The sequence below is a fragment of the Drosophila biarmipes genome, chromosome X, assembly GCF_025231255.1.
Source record: "Drosophila biarmipes strain raj3 chromosome X, RU_DBia_V1.1, whole genome shotgun sequence".
NCBI lineage: Eukaryota > Metazoa > Arthropoda > Insecta > Diptera > Drosophilidae > Drosophila > Drosophila biarmipes.
Window position 1 is genome coordinate 11,602,473 of NC_066611.1, and position 20,332 is coordinate 11,622,804.

At 45.5% G+C, this 20,332-nt stretch overlaps 6 protein-coding genes across 6 annotated transcripts; 4 read left to right on the forward strand and 2 right to left on the reverse strand.

Moving 5' to 3' along the window:
* Positions 1 to 113: 113 nt before the first annotated feature.
* On the reverse strand, positions 114 to 1,823 carry LOC108025884 (XK-related protein 6). Its single transcript, XM_017096560.3, has 5 exons — positions 1,449 to 1,823; positions 1,233 to 1,388; positions 955 to 1,085; positions 606 to 758; positions 114 to 547 (listed from the first exon to the last, which is right to left on the reverse strand). Exons 1-5 carry the CDS (start codon positions 1,673 to 1,675, stop codon positions 159 to 161), a joined length of 1,056 nt encoding a protein of 351 aa, XP_016952049.1. The 5' UTR covers positions 1,676 to 1,823; the 3' UTR covers positions 114 to 158.
* A 432-nt stretch (positions 1,824 to 2,255) lies between these two features.
* On the forward strand, positions 2,256 to 4,020 carry LOC108025885 (27 kDa hemolymph protein). The gene has a single exon (XM_017096561.3). The coding sequence runs from the start codon at positions 2,546 to 2,548 to the stop codon at positions 3,473 to 3,475; it is 930 nt and encodes a 309-aa protein (XP_016952050.1). The 5' UTR covers positions 2,256 to 2,545; the 3' UTR covers positions 3,476 to 4,020.
* Positions 4,021 to 5,191: 1,171 nt separating this feature from the next.
* LOC108025819 (peptidyl-prolyl cis-trans isomerase) lies at positions 5,192 to 8,104 on the forward strand. Its single transcript, XM_017096471.3, has 2 exons — positions 5,192 to 5,466; positions 7,191 to 8,104. Exons 1-2 carry the CDS (start codon positions 5,209 to 5,211, stop codon positions 7,614 to 7,616), a joined length of 684 nt encoding a protein of 227 aa, XP_016951960.1. The 5' UTR covers positions 5,192 to 5,208; the 3' UTR covers positions 7,617 to 8,104.
* LOC108025818 (WASH complex subunit 4) lies at positions 8,099 to 12,978 on the reverse strand. Its single transcript, XM_017096470.3, has 9 exons — positions 12,877 to 12,978; positions 12,302 to 12,798; positions 12,032 to 12,238; positions 10,859 to 11,968; positions 10,543 to 10,801; positions 10,332 to 10,486; positions 9,854 to 10,280; positions 8,623 to 8,828; positions 8,099 to 8,563 (listed from the first exon to the last, which is right to left on the reverse strand). Exons 1-9 carry the CDS (start codon positions 12,908 to 12,910, stop codon positions 8,120 to 8,122), a joined length of 3,339 nt encoding a protein of 1,112 aa, XP_016951959.1. The 5' UTR covers positions 12,911 to 12,978; the 3' UTR covers positions 8,099 to 8,119.
* Positions 12,979 to 13,663: 685 nt separating this feature from the next.
* LOC108025895 (IWS1-like protein) lies at positions 13,664 to 16,588 on the forward strand. The gene is made up of 6 exons (XM_017096577.3): positions 13,664 to 13,912; positions 13,983 to 15,194; positions 15,251 to 15,407; positions 15,464 to 15,827; positions 15,900 to 16,307; positions 16,374 to 16,588. Exons 1-6 carry the CDS (start codon positions 13,894 to 13,896, stop codon positions 16,494 to 16,496), a joined length of 2,283 nt encoding a protein of 760 aa, XP_016952066.1. The 5' UTR covers positions 13,664 to 13,893; the 3' UTR covers positions 16,497 to 16,588.
* A 2,178-nt stretch (positions 16,589 to 18,766) lies between these two features.
* LOC108025843 (lambda-crystallin homolog) lies at positions 18,767 to 20,319 on the forward strand. Its single transcript, XM_017096508.3, has 3 exons — positions 18,767 to 18,963; positions 19,032 to 19,410; positions 19,694 to 20,319. The coding sequence occupies exons 1-3, from the start codon at positions 18,926 to 18,928 to the stop codon at positions 20,225 to 20,227; spliced, it is 951 nt and encodes a 316-aa protein (XP_016951997.1). The 5' UTR covers positions 18,767 to 18,925; the 3' UTR covers positions 20,228 to 20,319.
* The last annotated feature ends 13 nt before the right edge of the window (positions 20,320 to 20,332 follow it).

Consider the following 20,332-nt stretch of genomic DNA (forward strand, 5'->3'; position numbering starts at 1 on the left):
CTATAGGGATAATAGAAAACCTTTTTTAAATTGTATCTAATATAATAAAATAAACAAAGTAACTATAGTAATTCTATATTTTGATCAGTTAACCCAAACAAAAGTGTGAAAAGTCAAAAAACATCAAAAAACGTTTATTATATATAGATTACACTGCTCTAAAAATAAGTAGGTATGGTATTGGGATGGCAGTTGGTGTAGTAGAACACTATAAGCAGGATTCCCACCACATACAAGGCAATAATGGCGATGGCGAGATACAGGGGAATGTACAGGATGCAGGCGAGTGTGTTTTGCAACAGGCAGAGCGATAGATAGATTACGTATTTATACTTGGTGGGTGCATCCTTGACGGGTGTGAAAATAAACAAGTAGACTACGCCAAAGCAAAGGCAGTACAGGTAGTTCATGAAGCGGGACTCGGCAATCGTGGGGGAGTCCACAAAGAATACAATGGTGCCACAGAGGTAAGCGTGCGCCGCACAGATGATCAGCGTTTCGATGGGAAAGAGACTGGCCACATAGGCGATGAAAAGCGTTCTCGAAACTACAAGACAATCAAAGCAGACTACTAGAGATTTGCTTTTAGCTGGTTAAATACTAACCAGTGAGGCAGAGGAGGAAGAGGAATTGCAGGGACCTTCCCTTGGCCGCAATGTCATGCTTGTCCAACTGCACCAGGCGATTGGAGTGGTTGTACGCCTGGATGCACCACGCTATGTTGCCGAAGTAGACGACGAAGGCAATCAGGCGGTAGTCTGAAATATAATTAAATAATTAATGGGATTTGCTGCATATCTCTTTTATATTACACTAGTCACGGGCTTTAATGCCTGGGTAAGTAATTAATAATTTACAAGTCGGATGTTTAACCGGAAACAAGGAAATGGGTAAATTTTTGGTTTCGGGGAATATTAAAATAATATAGATATATCACAAATGTCACCCAATTACATGTAAAATCATGTATAGATCGCAATACTATAACAAGTTGTAATATTTTCTGCGGTGCAGACTCCAAAAATGAATCGAAAAGCCGGACAAAGCTGACATTGCACTCCTCCGTCGTAAGTTTTTGATAATATCTGAGAAATAAGATAGGATAATGATTAAAAACGGTGAAACATATAGTACACATAATACAACTGTTCTCTGTTGAAAACCCAACAACCACCCATAGAAACTACAGCCTTTGTATGGTATAAAGAGGCTGGCGAGGCCAGCTGACTCACCTGATCTCCTCCTGGTGATCATCCCGCCTTTTGGCCTCCGCATACTTAATGGCATAGTTCAGAGCGTAGACATCGCGAAAAAGGTACGAGATCACCACGTTTGAGTAGACTCCCCTTTCCAGGATGCGTTTTTCTCCCCCATGAGCGGCTTTTAAACTGAAATTTCGATTATATTAGCGCCTGGTTTTCGAGAAATCATGAAATTCTGATTCCTACGTGTGTATATATATCACCGAAGTGACCGTCATGGGCACCAGGATCGAGCCCACGGTCCACGCGCAGTATCCGTACGACTCCTCCAGCCAGTACTCGTAGGCCAGGCTCCAATTGATGAAGATGGAAACGAATCTCCAGAGAATGGAGACCCCAGTGAGCAGCATGCTCAATCTGGAGATGGGCTCCATCGTCAGGGCGTCCACCTGCGTACTTTCTTCGGAGGCCATATCCGCCTCCTTGCCTTCGCACTAGGATATTGCACTTGCGACCCTCCACATATTTCATTGGCTTCGTATGGATTGGGCTTGGTCAGGTCTCGTCTTTTTCGAATGTAAACATAAAGACTGGCGAAATAAATTCTTCGCGAACTGGTTCACGTGAACCACCAATCGATCGATGTTATCGCAGGAAAGTAATCGATAGTCTAAGCCAGGCTTATTACAATTAATTAGCAAAAATTGCTTAGAAACATTTATTAAGGTCATTAGGGCATATAGGGCATAGGTATAATTTATAATCTGGGCCTTATAAATAGATTACTGCATACACTGTAAGCTAAAATTTAAATCTCTGCTTTCGAAGGACAATCGATAGTTTAAGCTTTGCCTATTGATAAAAAAAAACAAACATTCATTATTATATATAATAATTTCGCTTTTATAAGAAAACGATTATAATAGCTAGACAGCGGTAAAATAAATAGTTCCGATTTACAAAGCAATTTTTTACTTACCAAACGCTTTACTTTTTATTTTTAATAAAAGCGCACTAAATGACAATCGATAGTCGATAGGCCACTGGCCTGGCTTCCGGCTATCGATGGTGTCACCGCCGATTAACCACCACTTGCCGACGGGTGGGATATAAGTTTAGAAATTTCCTAATTAAATTAATTTTTCCAATTGCCCAAATGCACATTCCGCCAGCCCGAGTTTCCCGAGCGTAATGGATATTTAAGCAAGACAAAGCGTTCCAAACCAGTGCAAAGCTCTCATTCGTCGGAGTTTGACCTTAAAAGCAGAACAAAAGGGAATAGGAAAAGAAAGGGTAAAAGACGGGAAAAAAACGGTAATAAAAAACGGTAAAAAATTCCCAAAATGGACAGGACCTTTTGGAGCCACGCCATGGGTGTGATGTGGATAGCTATCCTAAGCATGGGCATGCAGGGCACACGGGCCCAGCTGGATCTGGACCAGATCCAGACGCAACTGCCCGAGCAGATAGCCAAGTCGAACTTTAGCTTGGGCGACGCCAAGGAGCTGTTTCGCAACAAATGCGTCGAGGTGGCCGGCGAGGAGGCGGGTGGCCACGCCTACGGGGAGATCGAGTCGGGCTTCATGGTCCTCACCGAGTGCCTGAACGGCATTGTCAACTATACGGCGATGCAGGAGGAGATCCAGGAGGCCAGTCCCAAGGGCGAGCTGGACGTGGTCTTCAATAAGTACTGCAGCAGGCGTGCGAGTGCGGTGCAGTGTGTGGACACCTTCACCGCCCAGCTGGCGCCCTGTTTGGTGGCCGAGGAGCGCGAGGGTCAGGACGTGATCAAACAGATCATCCAGAGCCTGCTGAACTTCGTCTGCCACAAGGACGGCGATCAGATAGCACTGTTCATCGCCGAAAAGGGGCCCGAGTGCATCGAATCGCAGAAGGAGAACATCCAGCAGTGCGTGAACAACACCTTCGCCGAGTACTTCAACCTGCAGGATGTGCAGGACAATCGCATCAAGACGATACCCAAGCTGACGGTCGGCCAGAAGCAGTGCGACGATATGCTGAACCTGCAGGCCTGCGTGGTCAGCAAACTGGAAACGTGCTCGGATATCACGCCGGCGAATCTCGTCGAGTCGATGTTCAACTTTGTCAGGAACCAAACGTTGTGCCGCGACCATCAGAGGTCCCCGCAAATCGCCGCCGCCGCCGCCGCAGCTGCGGCCAGTCGGGGGTTCCCCCAAGGAAGCCAGAATGTTTTCCCCTATCTCGCTTTTTATTTGTTTATTTTAGGATTCTGTTTTCAAAAATCTCCCTAGTTTTAAGACGGGAAAGCCTATGCTCGAATCAAATCGAATCTGTTATACTCTTTTTTAATGCTTCAGCTTGATCAAAAGGCACGATGATAATCACTGTTTTTAGCTTTCGCCTTGCTTTGCTAATAATATTTCTCTGTGGCACAGGTGTCCAGAGTTCAATCGCTTGAGGGTTTGCGCATGCCAAAGTACCTATATATATGTATGAATGATTTTCTGTTTTCCTTCAATATAATACATGTAGCTAATGGCCAATCTACAATGCTGCTGTGTCATGCGTTCATCCCAAATGCTTTATTTTAATTATAATTCCATGCGAGGGGCTTGTATGATTCGAGTTAAGTTTGTATCAAATCAAATCAAATCTTGTATTTCACCGAGGGCCGTTTGTGGTAATCTCGCTATTTTAAAGTGGATAAGGTACGGGGGTTCGGGAAAGGAAATACTTTACAATATATGTATATGAATCAGGAATGAGAAAGAAAATGTTTTGTAAGTGAATAAACGTATCATTACTGTAAAAATAAAGTGATAAATTTAAAAATAAATATGTTTATTATTTTAAATACAAAATTTGGGACACATGGGTGAGCAATCAAAAAATTTCATTATTCATAGTCCTGATAAAGGTGTTATCAGAGAATTCTTCTGGAACGCGCGAAATCATAAGTAAAATTTCGAAATTTGTTTTTTTCCACAATTTTTAATCAGGTTGGCAGTACTTAATTATATGATGTATATGGTGGCCATAGTTTCGATATACAGCCGCATTGGCAAAAATATATATTAACTTGGATAATCCCCAAACTGTTAAATTGAATTCTGTTAGGGTAAGGTAAAAACTGTAGTGACTGAAGTTGTAAAATCACCGAAATTTCGCAAAACCGAGTTTGAATGAAGCAGCCAATAAACAGCTGACCAAAGTTCATCAGTTAAGGAATTCAAATAAATAATAAATAATTGGTTTATTAGAGAATATATACAAATTATTTAATATTATTTTTAATTACAATGATAAACGAAATATAATTTATAAAAGTTTGTTTGGTACTCTGTTTCATTTAATTTGCTTATCATTTTTCCACCGTTCCCCAACGTTACATTTAAAATAAAACGGCTTTCCTTGCAAATAAAAATGCCTGCATCGCTTGGTATTACCGGAGTTTAGATTTTATTTAAAAAAAAAATACCTTTTTCAAAATGTATTGCTTATTTTAAATCAAATTTTAAAAAAGAACTATAGATGTTCTGACCCGCAAATCTATCGATATACTAGGATAAGTGAGCCAGGGGTGAAGGCATAATATGTATATATATCTGTCGTCCGTCGATGTCCATTAAAAAGGTATATTCCCCCATATACCCATAGTTTGCTATCAGTAATTTGCTTTGCCAATTATTTATGCCTCGAAGGTAACAATTGGTTTCCGATAGTGTGATCTCTACTTTGTATTAATTTATTTTCAAAAATGTATCGATATTTTCATCGACAATTTTAAGCCCTTTTTACTCTTGATCAGTGATCCCGAATTCTGATTATTGATGCGTGATACATTTTCAGCTGATCCGCTACGAGCGGAATGAAATGGAATAGGCCGGGGCCAAAAAGTGCGTTCGTAAGTGCCCCAGAATGATGTAACAGCTACGCCGGGAAACGGGACGCGCGGAATGGAACGCCGGCAGACATCGTGTATGCGGTATCGTAGTATCGTACATGCGGTCGCCTGTCATACACGATGGTCTCTTTCGGTGCAACTCTGCTTCGCCAGTTTCGGTATAAGTCGGCAGCGGCATTTCACATAGCAGAGTCCGCCATTTTAACTAAGAAATCTATAACCCTAGCTTCGTCAGCGTGCAGTGCGAATAGGGGTCAGTTGCAATTTGGAATTCAGATTGTTCGTGAATATTCGAAAGCGTCGAAGATGAGTACTTTGCCTAGGGTATTTTTCGATATGACCGCCGATGGCGAGCCCCTCGGTCGGATCACAATGGAGGTGAGTTTAAACAGTTTTAAGTAGTACTATTTAATTTTTTTTTTTACAATATTGTGCCGAAAGTGAAGAAAGCGGAAAACACGTGATTTCTTTAAGCTTCTTTTTTAGAAATAAACCGCTGGCATGCCTATGTATTTACCTCTAAATGCCGCAAGTCACAAGTACATAGACAGTTTTTTTTTTTTTTTTATCTACCTATGTACCCAGAATACATATGTGCATACTGTGGGAAAATGGCTCCTTAGCCCGCAAAGTGTCGTTATTTTCCTTATTTGTCCACTCATGCCTGAGTAATTGCATGACAATGCGACTCCCTGTACATTTTAAAATTCTAATTGGCCCGCAGAACAAACGTTTACGGAGAAATTCCCCGTAATTATCTCTATATCACGGAATTCTAACCCCCTCGCCGGGGGGGCGTCCAGGCGATTAAAAGCATTATCTTTGTAGAACGGAATTTTCCTTAATTTAATTGGCGTGTCGGCAAACTTTTGCGGCAGTGGTGTGCAATTTTTACCGGTATTTATAAGTACGCGTGTGTGTGCGCGCGAGGCGGTGTATATATAAATTATTCCACTGGCGTGTGCGTGTGTGGGCCCCGTACCCATACACACGCGCAGATCAATACAGGAACATAACCTCCAAGCGGTCACTCGCGTACGTTTGCACGTATGTGCATACGCGTATGTACAGTGTTGTACACACAGCGGTGTTCGGGTGTGAATGCGCGAGTTCTGTAAACCCGTTTGCGAAAATGAACTCACTATTAAATCCGCCGATGATGTAATGTCCATTTGATTCATCAGCCAAAAGGAGAGTTGATGTTGCATCTGACCGGTCAAAGTCATCGCCCACATGTCTAGGACTTTCCAATAGGACTTGCACACACACACACATGCACGCGTGCCTACGGTGGGAAGCAAGTCTACAGTGTGTGCCAAAATTTCCAGTCTTGTAGATTTCCTTTTTCTTCCACTGTCGGCATTTCCGCCAAAAGGCTGCGGAAAAAGAGAAAATGCTAAACTTTGGCAAATTAAACAATTGACTTTGCTTGCTTGTGGGTCTTGTTTATTAGAAAAGCTGTTTATCTGCCTTTTAAACGAATTCCAGTGCACTCGAATGTGCTGGAAATGTTTGTGCATATACTTTTTAGGTGTAGATAATGTACAGTGGGAGAAAAGGCATATAAGTATTATTTATTTGGGCAAGATTTTGTAGAAATCAAAAATGTGGTAGGGATTATATAGAATTTAAGGGTATATGTTCAGAAAAGTGTTATACATTTTTCTTATTCTGGTAATCCCTTCAAAAAAAAAGTGTTTTTTATATATTTTTTTTATTTGAGAAGAAATATCTGCACTAAAAAGGGTTATTTTTTTGTAAACTGGTTATGCCTCTTGAAAATGTGGTCTTTTATCAGGGGCTCAAAGATGGCGGCCAAAAATCCAGAAGACGCGGGTTTTGCGCCAAAAATTTGTAAACAACCTCAAGGTCGTTAAAGTTTATGATTCAGTTTTTATATAAACAAAAAAATTATAAACATAAGATTAAAAAGCACTCCTTTCTTTGGGAACTCCTTCTGTAGCAGTAAACCCCTATGAAAATGAGGTCTTTTAGGGCTTGTTTTGGTTTTGAAATATAATAGTAGACAAGTTGGCATGAGGCATCAGAATATGATTTCCCCGTTTACTAATTGCCTTTCCACCCTTTGTTGCATCTTCCAGCTGCGCTCCGACGTTGTGCCCAAGACCGCCGAGAACTTCCGCGCCTTGTGCACCGGCGAGAAGGGATTCGGCTACAAGGGCTCCATTTTCCACCGCGTCATCCCCAACTTCATGTGCCAGGGCGGCGACTTCACCAACCACAACGGCACTGGCGGCAAGTCCATCTACGGCAACAAGTTCCCCGACGAGAACTTCCAGCTGAAGCACACCGGCTCCGGCATCCTGTCGATGGCCAACGCTGGCGCCAACACGAACGGATCCCAGTTCTTCATTTGCACCGTGAAGACCGCCTGGTTGGACAACAAGCACGTCGTCTTCGGCGAGGTGGTCGAGGGCCTGGATGTGGTGAAAAAGATCGAATCTTATGGTTCCCAGTCCGGCAAGACCTCCAAGAAGATCATGGTCGCTAACTGTGGTTCTCTTTAAGACTGCGTTAGATCGAAAAGCGCAAGATTACAAGAAAGAAAATCTGTTAAGACGAAAACCATTTGCATTTTCTCCAAAACATTTTTTTTACCAACTACTGTAATATTACGAAATACAATACAACAATATTTTCAATAGACATGTTTAAATATTCCCGTTTGGGTTTCTGGCCAATTCAAAATTGTGTACGGGGGCCAAAGTTCAAGTTGTAAAACCACAGCCTCCCTCTGTCACTCGCAGTGTCTATCAATCGGACAGTGAAGTTCTTGAGTCAGGCTAAATAAAACGCATCTGTAACCTGTAACCTTTCACATTTCCATAGTAAGAAAGAGACGAGCCACGGGACTAGCAAAATGTTTAACGCTTAAAATTGGCCCACAGCTAGGAAGCTAATTAACCCATTGTATTCCAACGTTTTACGATGTTTTCCGCAATCGGAATTGTATTTTCGTCTTAATAAAAGCAAATAAACGACACCCAACTACTGAGTCCGCAGTGTTTTTTTATTGGAAGAATATTTCGGAGCTGCTCAGGGTGGCGTACAGCAGACTGTACTCGTGCTCGTAGGCGTTCACGTGTCGTTCGGTTATGGCCAGCGTCTGGAGCAGCTTCTCGTCCAGCCGCTCCTCCGCGGCGCCCTGCTGGCGCGCCAGGACGTCGCGCACCTTGGCGCGCTCCGCGCCGAGGTGCTGGCTGGTCGTCTGGCTCCAGCCGAGCTCGTGGAACTCGGCCTGCTGGTTCAGCATGCTGAGGATGTAGACCAGGCCGATGGCGAAGCCGTCCTCGAACAGCGAGATCCGGGCCAGGTCCTTCTTGTGGATCTTCAGCTTCTGCCTGACCCGGTGGTCGATGTAGTTCATGATGAGCGCCGGCGTGATGAGGTAGAAGGTGCGCAGGTGGTGGTTGTGCGGGTTGCACAGGAAGGGCTGGAATCCCTGCAGGAGGAGCTGCAAAAGAGATGCCCAGATAACCATCGTATATTCAGCCAAGCAATCCCCTTGCACACCTTGAAGTAGTTTGTGCTGTCCGAGTAGCACTCCTTCATGTGCCCCAGGCTCTTCTCGTACTCCCTGATGGAGCCCTCCGTGGCGGCGTGCACCTTGGATCCCCCGGAACCGAGGCTGCTGTCGAACCTGGTCTTGTACGAGCGGCTCCGGAAGTTGGCGTTCTTGCTCCCCGCCTGCAGGAGGCGCACGTAGCCCACGGCGTTGCCTGAAGTAAAGTTGTTCGAGTTGGATTTTAAGAAACAAATGCAAGTATATCTTACAAATAGTATATAAATATATGAAATAATAAAATGATGTTATCATTATTTTATTCAAATTTAAAAAATATATATACTTAAAGGTCAACATGCAAAATATATTTGATTTAGACAAGTTTCCTTCGAATTTCGATAAAACAAAACAAAAATATATTTCTTAAACGTTATATATTATGGTGCTTCAATTTTAAAAATTATATTTCCAAATGCCTGTTTTTGGAAACATCTTTAAAAAATATGTAATTTTAAGGAATTTACTTTTAGTTTCAATCAACTGAAGTACAAATACTTATTAAAATTGATAAAAATATAAATTTTTAAAAAAGATGCTTAAAAATGCCTGTCTTCAAAAACTTATATCCAATATATTTAACCTAAAGGGATTGACGTTGAATTTTAATGGAACATAAAATATATATATTTCGGAAAAATAATAAACATATATTTTGAATATTTTACTACTAATATACTCGAATTAAAAAAATGGTTACTTAAGAATGTCTGTCATTTAAAAAATATACTTTATAAAAAGTAATTAACTTAAAATTTCAGTGAATCAAAATATAATTTTTCCTTAAAATTGTTTATTTATATTAAATATTTTACTCGTAGTTTCAAAGAGTTATTTAAAAATGTATGTTCTAGAAAACATGTATCAAATAAACGTAATTTCTAAGACTACCTAAAATTTGGATTAAACACAATACAAATATTCTTTTAACTCAAACTTAAAAAAAAATACTTTAAAACACGTATCGCAGATATTCAATTAATAAAAAACCTATATAATATTTATCAAAATCAAAAAATATTCCCCTATTTAACTCTTTAATTCACTAGTACTATGAAATAAAGCTGATTTAAAAAAAAAACATAAATGAGGAGCATACTAATATTATAGATATATAGATTAGTCCACCTAGTCTTCCCCGAAATGTTACCAACACCAAGTGAATCATGGAACTCTACCCACCGACTTGGGTGATGACCTTCCTGAACAGGTCCATGTAGGTCTCGCCGTTGCTGGAGCAGCCCAGCTTCCTGATCTTCTTGAGGAAGCTGTCGGCCCGCTCGTAGGGGTACGACTGGTAGGGCTTGCTGTGCTTGTGCTCCGAGTGGAAGCGCAGCTCCTTGAGCAGCCGCGACTTGATCTGCTCGTCGTGCAGGAAGGTGGAGAAGGTGTAGAACTTCTGGCGCAGGAACTGGTAGATGAAGTTGACGGTGGTGTTGATGATGCCCGTGCCGTGCGTCTGCACCGAGTTGGCCACGTGCCGGGTGCCAATGATGTCCAGGTGCTTGCTCCTGCTGTGCGTCTCCACGAACAGCTGCAGGTTCATGTTGTAGGCGTACGAGGAGGCGAAGGTGTGGATATTGCGCATGATCTGCAGCACATCTATGCCCTGAAAAAGAGCGTTTCAAGGCAGATAGGAGAAGGTAACTCCAAGGCTTGCCTGGTCAATTATCTGGTTGGGCAGGTGATCGTCGATGGGACGCAGCTGCAGGACCTTGTTGGCCAGGTGACGCATCTTCTCGTACGACTTCCAGTCGTGCGGGGCAATGGTCGTGAGGTTGTAGAACGTGGCAGTAAAGTAGTTCTCCAGGTTGTCTGAAAGAGTCACATTTCCATATAGTATATATAGTAATTTAAGATCTTCACCCCACCTCTTATAATACTATAGTCACCGCCGCTTTCGAAGGCCGCCGCCTTGATGCAGAGGCGATAGTCTAAGGCACTTTGCTGGAATGGTTGGACCTGGTTCTGGAACAGGTGCGACAGGGCCTCCACCCGCAGAAAGAACTCCAGGTGGTTGCTCAGAAACTCAATTATCAAGTCATTGGCCGATTGCTTGGTGCTGCCGGAGCTGGAGCCCCTAAAGGTGGCCATGATCTTGTCCAGATGCTGGCTGGCTGACACTATGTTCTGCAGATAGAAGGCTCAATAAGGAGAAGCCCAGCTAAATATCGAGTGACAACTCACCTGCAGCGAGTACGGATTGCGCTGCTGCTCGGTGAACTCCTTGAGCACCGAAGTGCTGAGGAACCAGTAGCTGTAGACCAGCCGCGAGGCATCCGACGAGTCCAGCTGCCCTCTTATATCGCGCATAAAGTTGCTGATATTGTTAGCTCGCGAGAGAATCGACCGGATCAGCTTCTGGTTGTCGGCGGGCAGCAGGCGATTGTCCAGAAACTCGCCCAGGGCTAGATTTATGAAGGTCAAGCGCTGCCTGCTCGGAAAGCCCATTATCGACCTCTCGGCCAGCTTCATGGTGGACAGGAAGTTCATCTTGCGCTGCAGCAACTTCAGGTCCACGATCTTCTTCTTGGTGGTGTGCAGCAGGTGCAGGACCTTTTGCTTCTGCCACTGAATCAGCGAGCTGATGAAGCGCACAAAGTTGATTTGGTTCGCCTCGAAGGTCCTCTGCAGAGCGTTCAGGTACTGTAGCAAGCGGCAGACAAGGAACCAGTCCGCCTTGGTCAGCGGCGTCATCAGAGCCACATGGCGGTTGATCAGCGAGACGGCCAGGTGGCTGACTTGCTCGGCATAGTCGTGGCCACTGAGGATGAGCTGCGAGAAGGTCTTGAGATGCCCGAAGACTCCCACATCGAAGACCCTTTGCATTCGGATGGACCACACTGATATTTGGGTGCCCAACTGGCGGCAGCTCTTCTGGTCGCCCAGCCTGAGCTTCTCCAGCACTGTGCTGTGGATCTTCGGCCCATGACCATGTACATCTTGGGATCGGGCCGCTGGTGCCTTCATCAGGCTCTTGGCGTGTTGCGAGAGGAAGGCGGAGGGCGACCAGAAGACACTTCGGTTGAGGGGCACCTGCCTGTGCCTGGTCACCGAGTCCACAAGGCTCTTGACCAGCTTTCCCTCCAGCTGGATGCCAAACTCATGCACCAGCGCCACAAAGGCAGTCAGGCGAATGATGTGCCTGGGCTCCTCGTAGTTCCGGTACTCGTTGCTCTGGCTCGCATCGATAGCCAGGAGCAACTTGCGTATATAGGCATTGGAATGTTGGGTGATGTGGTTGACGACGTTCAGATTGAATTCCCTCTTCAGTTCCATTAGGTTATCTAGAAGAATCTGTTGAGGAATATCCATAAAACAGGAGTTCCATTATCGATTTGCCGCATTTTACTGGCATACCCTAAAGAAATCCTTGGTCATCAGACCTTCTATGTCCACCAGCGAGGTGCTGAGGTTGTGGAGCTCCAAGTTCTCGGCTTGACTGTTGGACAGGTTAAGCAGCCACTTCTTGTAGAACGCCCACATGGTGAAGATCTTCGACTGGCTCGCCAGCTCATTGAAAACCACTATGTGCTCCAGTACCTCAGTCATGGCATCAAAAACAGCCTGTTGAGTGGGTTTCAAATCGGCTAATTGACTTCATTTAGTTATAAGCCAAAGGGTACCTACGAATATATGGACCTCGGTAACATCCGCCGGCACGCAGACGGAGGCGGCCAGTTGCCTCCACATGTTCTGGATTATCACAATCATGCGTTTGAGCAAGAAGTAAACCTGGCAAAAGAAGTCCATGGAGCTGCTCATGCGGACCAGGGATCCCTCCAGGTTGGAGCCCTCCGCCGGCGCATCATCCAACCGAAAGTCGCTGAACAGAAAGGCCAGCTGGAACCTCTTGGCCTTCCGGGAGAGGTTCCGGCACTGGTTGCACAGATTCGCCAGCGTTGTCAGCGGTTTATTCGCTGCAAGCTCCGATTCCTCGAAGCTCCTCTGCGGAATCTTGGTGAGCTTGCCCACAAAGTTGACCTCTATCACGGGCGACATGCTTACGCACGTTGTGGGCTCCAAGACATCCGAGTTAGGCACTTTATCACGCAAAAGCTTTAGTTTCCCATCGTGGTCCGATATGAAGGAGCCGTATTCCCTCAGGATATCCTCGGCAAACATAGCTAGAACGCGTTAAAGGTAAAGTGAAATTGCCCAATTAATTTCATCATTGAATTGGCCATCTGAATTCCCATACGTACACATAGAGCTTTGCTCTTCCTTCATGTTTACCATCTGGAATTATGTTTTTGTTTTGATTTTCTTATTAGTAATTTGGAGATGGGACTTTTCAAGTGGGTGGGTTCGACTCGATAACGATATGTTCCCGGTAATCGGCCGATAAAATTGTGTGAAGCCGAAAATACCGCCTCTACACTATGCATTTTTTGGCATAATCTGAATTGAAAAAATGTAATGAAGTAATGAGTATAAAAAATTCAAAAATGGGTTAAAAAAAAAATTTCTTAAATTGATTGTAATCTTTGGCAAATGTTCAAAACAGTCGGTCTTTTAGTACTCCCTTATAAAAAATGCAAAAGTTCGTTAAAAAATAAATGTTCCTTAAAGTGATGAGGATGCATAACACAGGTTGTAAGCTGCCCAAAGCAGTCGGTCTTTGGACTGTGCGCCTTGATTTGGCAAAACTACTACCACTTAAATCTTAAATCTGAACTAAAAAAATGATTTACCGTTTTCTAAAAAAATGCGAACATGGTCAAAAAATAAATTTTCCTTAAAGTGATGAGGATCGTTAGCAAATGTAGCAAGCTATCTAAAAGCAAGCAAGCTGTCAAGCGGCCCTTTAGCTGTATGCCTTGATTTGTCCAAACTACGATCGAAAAACCCAAAATAAGTGAGTATTTTTGACCAAATAACAGCTGGCGCACCAATTCTTACTAATTAATGCGTGTTATAGATTACTGCTACGACTGGGGTGTGTAACGGCCCCAAACAGCGTGCGGGCAAGTGTGTATGCGTACACACAAACGAGCGTGTTCCATTCCACTCGTTCCGTTCCGTCGGCCCTGACAAATGCCGAGGAATCGAATCGCGTCGTATTTTTTAGTCATTGCAGGAATTACTTTTTAGCTAGTGCTATATATAATGTATTGCCTCTAAGGCCCATCCACGAACCATTTGCACAACGGATTGGACCAGACGAGCGTAGTTCTTAGAGGTGCTTTTCCCTTTTTTGTTATTCTAGCAAGTCGCTCGGCATGGAGGCTTCTGAAAAAGGTTGGTTACCAAATTGATTACGAATTGTCGCATTCTTGGAACAACGTCGTAATATCCCATTAATTTGCAGACAAAACGGCCGGCGACGAGGCCGAGGGCTCACTGGGAGCCATCGAGAAGACGCCGTCAGAGGACCCGGTGGCCCAGGCTGAGGCTGCAGTCAAGGAAAGCGAAGATTCCACCGCGGACGCGGCCAATTTGGATTCAGTATTGCCGGAAAAGGCCAAGAGCAAGTCGCCCTCGCCGTCGCCAGCCAAGGAGAATGGTGGTGGTGATGGCGCTGACGAGCCCGATGCCGAGGCACCTGCTGAAGCCACTGCCCGCTCTCGTAGCCGCAGTCGCAGTGGCTCCAGGAAGTCCAGAAGCGCCTCCCGCTCGCGCAGCGGTTCGCGGCGCTCCCGCAGCGGCTCCGCCCACTCCGCAGCCAGTTCCCGGCACTCCAAGCAATCCTTAAACGGCTCCCGGCGTTCCCGCAGCGGATCTGCCCGCTCGCGCAGTGGATCCCGTCATTCGGGCGCTGCTCCGGGCTCGCCCACAGGCTCTAGGCGTTCGCGCAGTGGCTCTCGACGATCGCGCAGCGGCTCCAGACGTTCCCGCAGCGGCTCAAAGCGATCCCGCAGTGGATCCCATCGCTCACGCAGTGGCTCCAAGCGTTCCCGCAGTCGGTCCGGCTCTAGACGCTCCAGTCGTTCCAGGAGCGGTTCACGACGTTCGCGCAGTGGCTCGGGGTCAAGACGTTCGCGCAGCGGCTCCGGCTCGAGGCGTTCTCGCAGTGGCTCCCGGCGCTCCAGGAGCGGATCTAGGCGCTCCCGCAGCGGCTCCAGGCGTTCTCGCAGTGGATCGGCTCGCTCGCGCAGCGGATCCCGACGTTCCCGCAGTGGATCTGGGTCAAGGCGTTCTAGGAGTGGATCAAGACGATCGCGTAGCGGATCCAGACGTTCTCGCAGCGGCTCCAGGCGCTCTAGAAGTGGCTCCCGTCGCTCTAGAAGTGGTTCTAGGCGCTCGAGGAGCGGCTCCAGGCGCTCTAGAAGCGGCTCCCGACGCTCTAGGAGCGGATCAAGACGTTCTAGGAGTGGATCAAGGCGCTCTAGGAGCGGATCCCGTCGTTCTAGAAGTGGATCCCGGCGCTCGAGAAGCGGCTCCAGGCGCTCTAGGAGTGGATCCCGTTCCCGCTCTCGCAGTCGCTCGAATGCATCGCGAAAGGGATCTCGGTCCCGCTCCGGCAGTGCCGCATCCCAGAATGACGCCAGACGTAAAAGATTAGCCATCAGTGATTCCGAAGGTGGGTAATCCCCTGAAGCTTGGGAGGACTCTCTTATATATACTATTTCCTTGCAGACGAGGGACCGAAGATAGTCAAAAAACGCGCAAAAATCACAGACACAGACAACGAAGAGGAGGAGGACCAGGATAATGGCCTGGGAAAGGAGAAGTCACAAGAGAAAATCACAGAGAGCTCAGACGATGAGAACACACCAATTTCAAATGAAGCAGAGTAAGTGTCCCCCTCCAGGCTTATGATTTAAGCTTACACTTGCCATCCACTTGCAGAAACAGCAACTTTATTTCGGACTTTGATGCCATGCTCCTGCGCAAGAAGGAGGAGAAGCGAGTGCGTCGTCGCAAGCGTGATATCGACCTGATCAACGACAACGACGACCTGATTGACCAGCTAATCATCAGCATGAAGAACGCCTCCGACGACGATCGGCAGCTAAACATGATGGGCCAGCCGGCCACGAAGAAGATTTCCATGCTGAAGCAAGTGATGTCGCAGCTAATCAAGAAGCACCTGCAGCTCGCCTTCCTGGAGCACAACATACTCAACGTACTTACGGACTGGCTGGCGCCGCTGCCCAACAAGAGTCTGCCCTGTCTACAGATACGCGAGAGCATCCTCAAGCTCTTGTCGGACGTGAGTCCCATTTCTTATACATTTCGTGGTAAAACCGAACATTAATGGTTATTTCACTTGTACTTTACCTAGTTCCCTACCATTGAAAAGGGGCTGCTGAAGCAGTCCGGCATCGGCAAGGCTGTGATGTACTTGTACAAACACCCGCAGGAGACCAAGACGAATCGCGACCGCGCCGGTCGCCTGATCTCCGAGTGGGCCCGCCCCATATTCAACCTCAGCTGCAACTTCTCGGCGATGAGCAAGGAGGAACGGCAGGAGCGCGACCTGGCGCAGATGTCGCGCCACCGCCACAAGAGTCCCGACCCCGAGCCCGCCTCCACCAGCAAAGCCCCGACCCTGAATCACACCTTCGCCAACGAGGACAAGCTGCTGCGTCCCGGCGACCCCGGCTGGGTGGCCCGCGCCCGTGTGCCCATGCCCTCCAACAAGGACTACGTCATCCGCCCCAAGTCCACCGTCGAGGGCGAAATCTCCACGGTAAGTAGGCCCTCTGCTGCGATTGTGTGTTAGATCGATGCTGAATAACGTGATTTTCTGTTGCAGTCAACCAAGCGCAAGCCAAACCGCTATGAGAAGCATATGAAACGCTTTCTGGACTCGAAGCGGCTGAAGGAGAGCCGCCGGGCCGTGGAGATATCCATAGAGGGTCGCAAGATGGCACTGTAAGCAGCGTTCTAGCTAACTTTAAATAAAATAAAATCCAAATCATAGAACAAAATTAAAGATATATTTTTGAATATACATAACTACACTTAAAAGCCAGCCTTTAAATGGGGCACGAGATGTGTAGGTGCCACAATCAAAGAGAAAGAGATGGGTTATGCCTAGATTTACCTTTAAGAGATGCTCTGTTCGGGGGAAGTGATATGAAAGTACTGATTAGATAAAGATATTGTAAACACTCCAGCTGAGCCAAGGGTAACCCAAATAAAGTGATTTCTCACGGTGATTTTGGTCGTTTTCTAAAATTAAAATATTATTTTGAACCTATAAGTTAAAAAAAAAAAATTGAAATAGAATTTTCTTGATTAGAGAATTCCAAGTATAAATATAAATCTATTTGCTTTCCCCCACAACAGGTGAATAACATTTAAATAAAAACAATTTTCACTTTCAACTCACTTATCAGAATTTTTATTCATGCTAAATAAAAATCAAGTAAAGTTGGGATCGTAACTTTAATCACCGAATAATGATAGCCCATGCGCATACCCTGGCTTTGGGTTTATATATTTTTCTCGGGTGATATACCTATTTTTGTATCATATTCCCAAGATAGCGTTAAAGAAGATTGTTTACCTGCTGCAGATCTTTTTTCCAGCTTTATCTAGTGACCACGTGTTAAATTTACTACGGGAAGAAAACAAAAGATATGAGTACACCGAGAGCTAAACATTACCATTCTTTTCAAAGCTTATATTTCCTACCTTCAAACTTATCTGAGCAAAGACAAAAAGTCAAAAGTAAATTATAGGACATTTTAAGTAGAGTGAGTAATATAAATACAATATTGTTTATAGCCTACTTTAAACAGGAGAGAGTATTTTATTAGTTTTTAGATTGTTTATGTACATTGCCAAGTAGCTCCCAAAGCCGGAATCAGCTTAATATATTCCTATTATATTATTTAATTGCGTATACAGAACACTGCGAGAACTCAAAAGCTTAGTAAACAATTCGCGGGGTTATTTCTGTGCCAGTAGCCAGCACATAGGTGTACGACAATCGCAAAGATACTCGTAGTAGCTAACATTATAAAATGGCATTATTAATAAAAGTCAAATTAAGGGCATCTAGGCACAGTTTCGTCGGCTGTCACCCAGTGGGAAATTGGTGCTTGTCAAGAACTTTCCGCGATGGATTATCTCGTCAAATGGGTAACACACCTGTTGGAAAGGCGCGCTTAGGTGCCCATAAGATAAACAAAGAGGTACACAAATTTCGAATTAAAAAAAAAAGAATTTTCAAATTTTAATTTAAAGGTTTTATGGTCTGTTTTCTGAGTAACTTAAGTCTGGGTTCAAATCCCTCAGCTATAGGGTGATTTTTTTTATCTTACTAAAAATAATTTATTATACTCTAAATGAAAATAATCAGTTCATATATATTAAATCCCTTTGCCATTTAAGTATGGGTTCAATACCCACAGCTTTTTTTTCTAGCTTATAACAAAAACAATTTCAGTATTGAAAATGAACATAATCATTTAACATATAAAATCTTACTGTAATTCAAGCATGAGTTCAAATCCCACAGCTATTAGATGATTTTTTTATATTTTTCAGCTATATAAAATATAAGCCTGATATTTCAATCCTATATCAGAAATTTTTGATAGAAAGTTCAATTTAAAACAAGAACAACCAAGTCAAAAAGATTTTTTGTTGGGTAAGGTAATGATTTTTTTTATATCTTAGCTTAATAAAAATATTTTCTAATATTAAAATGAAAATATTCAATTCAGTAATTTAAGTCTGGGTTCAAAGCCCATAGCTATGCAATGATTTTTGTCATATTTTTTTAGAGCATGGGTTCGTATCCCACAGCTATGCGATGATTTTTTCCACCTATTCTTCAGCTTTGTATAATATTATTATGGTATTTTAGTCATATACCTACACCCATTCTATTTGTAAATCTGTCTTACATATACTTCTGAAAATCTTTTTGTATAAGCAAACCAATTTAAAAATAGGCCAGAACAGGCGCCGTTCTCTAGGTAAGGTACAAAGTAATACCCTTTGTCATGTGTTTGTGGTACAACACCGTGGTGGGCGTGGCAGCATGGCCCAATTGGCTAACGGGGTGCCACTGTTATCGCACGGCCGTGTGTGCAGGCCCACTATCTCCTCGGAAATCTCCACGAACACCCATCAACAGTCCACAACACCCCACAAGCACTTGGCTCCTCGGTCGCCGGTCTCGTTTTTGGGTTCACCTCTGCCGCCCGTGCGTCGTTATCGCCCAATATTAAACCGGTTGCGCTGCCGTCCAATTGTTCAAACGCATGTACGCTGTGCCAAGTGGCGGTCGACAGCAGTAGAGCTCCTCTGAAACTCCCCCAGTTCCATCGCAGTGCACAAGAGTAAACAAAGATGTCGTTGAAGAAGGAGAAAGTGGGCATTGTGGGCAGGTAAGGCACTCGGACGCGGCAAAATCGATTCCGAAGGACATCCTCCTAGTGATGTGCTCCCGTTGCAGCGGTCTCATCGGTCGCTCCTGGTCCATGCTGTTCGCCTCCGTGGGCTACCAGGTGGTGCTGTACGACATCCTGCCCGAGCAGGTGTCCACCGCCCTCACCGCCACCCAGAAGGAGCTGCAGGAGCTGGAGTCCAAGGGTCTGCTGCGCGGCAAGCTGAACGCCGCCCAGCAGTTCTCCTGCATCTCCGGCACCAACGACATCAAGGAGCTGGTCAAGGACGCCATCTTCGTGCAGGAGTGCATCCCCGAGCGCCTGGACATGAAGAAGTCCCTCTTTACGCAGCTAGACGCCGTCGTCGGACCCAACACCATCCTGTCCAGCTCCACCAGCACCTTTCTGCCCTCCCTCTTCAGCGCGGACCTGAAAAACAAGGCCAATGTGAGTAGACTTCTGCGTTTCGTGGGGTAATATCTACCTGGTAAACCAAGTGGAGGTTAATGCCCAGGGGCGGCCAGTAGATAGCACAGTTCTTGAATAACTTAAGGGGTAGATCGATGAACAATGAACTGAATCTGGTGACTAAGCGCAATTAGAGCTGCATTAGGTGCATTGCAAGGCAATGTAAACACGAGATTCGACCGTCCTTGATCCGAATTTTCGTGTGTGTTTCTCGTGGCGAGAACGTTTGGAGGCCGCCGACTAAGCTTTGTTTCGTGAACAGGTTCTGGTCTCGCATCCCGTCAACCCGCCGTACTACGTGCCCCTGGTCGAGATCGTGCCTGCGCCGTGGACGAAACCGGAATGGGTGAAGAAGACGCGCGCCATCATGGAGGAGATTGGCCAGAAACCGGTCACGCTGTCGCGGGAGATCGAGGGCTTCGCCCTCAACCGCATCCAGTACGCCATCCTCAACGAGACCTGGCGCCTGGTCGAGGCGGGCATCCTGAATGTCAAGGACATCGACAGTGTGATGAGCAACGGCCTGGGCCCGCGCTACGCCTTCCTGGGTCCCCTGGAGACGGCCCATCTGAACGCCGAGGGCATGGCCAACTACTTTGAGCGCTACTCGAAGACCATCTACGCCGTCAGCCAGACCATGGGTCCCACGCCGAAGATGGAGGGCCCCGTGGCCGTCGAGATGGCCAAGCAGCTGGGCGAGATGGTGCCCCTCGACCAACTGGCCGCGCGCCGCAACTACCGCGACAACTGCCTCACCCAGCTGAGCATCCTCAAGAGCAAGCTCAACCAGCAGTAATCCTTCATCGCTATCCTTCTGTTCTTATTTTTTTTGTGATATGCTAATGCCACACATGTACTTTAAATATACGCAAATTGTTTAAACTGAAACGATACAATGGTT

Coding starts and splice junctions, on each gene's coding strand:
- LOC108025843 (XM_017096508.3), top strand. CDS start 18,926: ATGTCGTTGAAGAAGGAGAAAGTGGGCATTGTGGGCAG. Junction 18,964..19,031: donor AAAGTGGGCATTGTGGGCAG/GTAAGGCACTCG, acceptor CTCCCGTTGCAG/CGGTCTCATCGGTCGCTCCT. Junction 19,411..19,693: donor ACCTGAAAAACAAGGCCAAT/GTGAGTAGACTT, acceptor TTTCGTGAACAG/GTTCTGGTCTCGCATCCCGT.
- LOC108025884 (XM_017096560.3), bottom strand. CDS start 1,675: ATGGCCTCCGAAGAAAGTACGCAGGTGGACGCCCTGACGATGGAGCCC. Junction 1,086..1,232: donor GATCACCAGGAGGAGATCAG/GTGAGTCAGCTG, acceptor CTTATTTCTCAG/ATATTATCAAAAACTTACGA. Junction 548..605: donor CTTCCTCCTCTGCCTCACTG/GTTAGTATTTAA, acceptor ATTGTCTTGTAG/TTTCGAGAACGCTTTTCATC.
- LOC108025819 (XM_017096471.3), top strand. CDS start 5,209: ATGGTCTCTTTCGGTGCAACTCTGCTTCGCCAGTTTCGGTATAAGTCG. Junction 5,467..7,190: donor TCGGTCGGATCACAATGGAG/GTGAGTTTAAAC, acceptor TGCATCTTCCAG/CTGCGCTCCGACGTTGTGCC.
- LOC108025895 (XM_017096577.3), top strand. Junction 15,195..15,250: donor AGCCATCAGTGATTCCGAAG/GTGGGTAATCCC, acceptor ATTTCCTTGCAG/ACGAGGGACCGAAGATAGTC. Junction 15,408..15,463: donor CCAATTTCAAATGAAGCAGA/GTAAGTGTCCCC, acceptor ATCCACTTGCAG/AAACAGCAACTTTATTTCGG.
- LOC108025885 (XM_017096561.3), top strand. CDS start 2,546: ATGGACAGGACCTTTTGGAGCCACGCCATGGGTGTGATGTGGATAGCT.
- LOC108025818 (XM_017096470.3), bottom strand. CDS start 12,910: ATGGTAAACATGAAGGAAGAGCAAAGCTCTATGT. Junction 10,487..10,542: donor TGACTATAGTATTATAAGAG/GTGGGGTGAAGA, acceptor TGACTCTTTCAG/ACAACCTGGAGAACTACTTT. Junction 8,829..9,853: donor GAAGGTCATCACCCAAGTCG/GTGGGTAGAGTT, acceptor ACTTTACTTCAG/GCAACGCCGTGGGCTACGTG.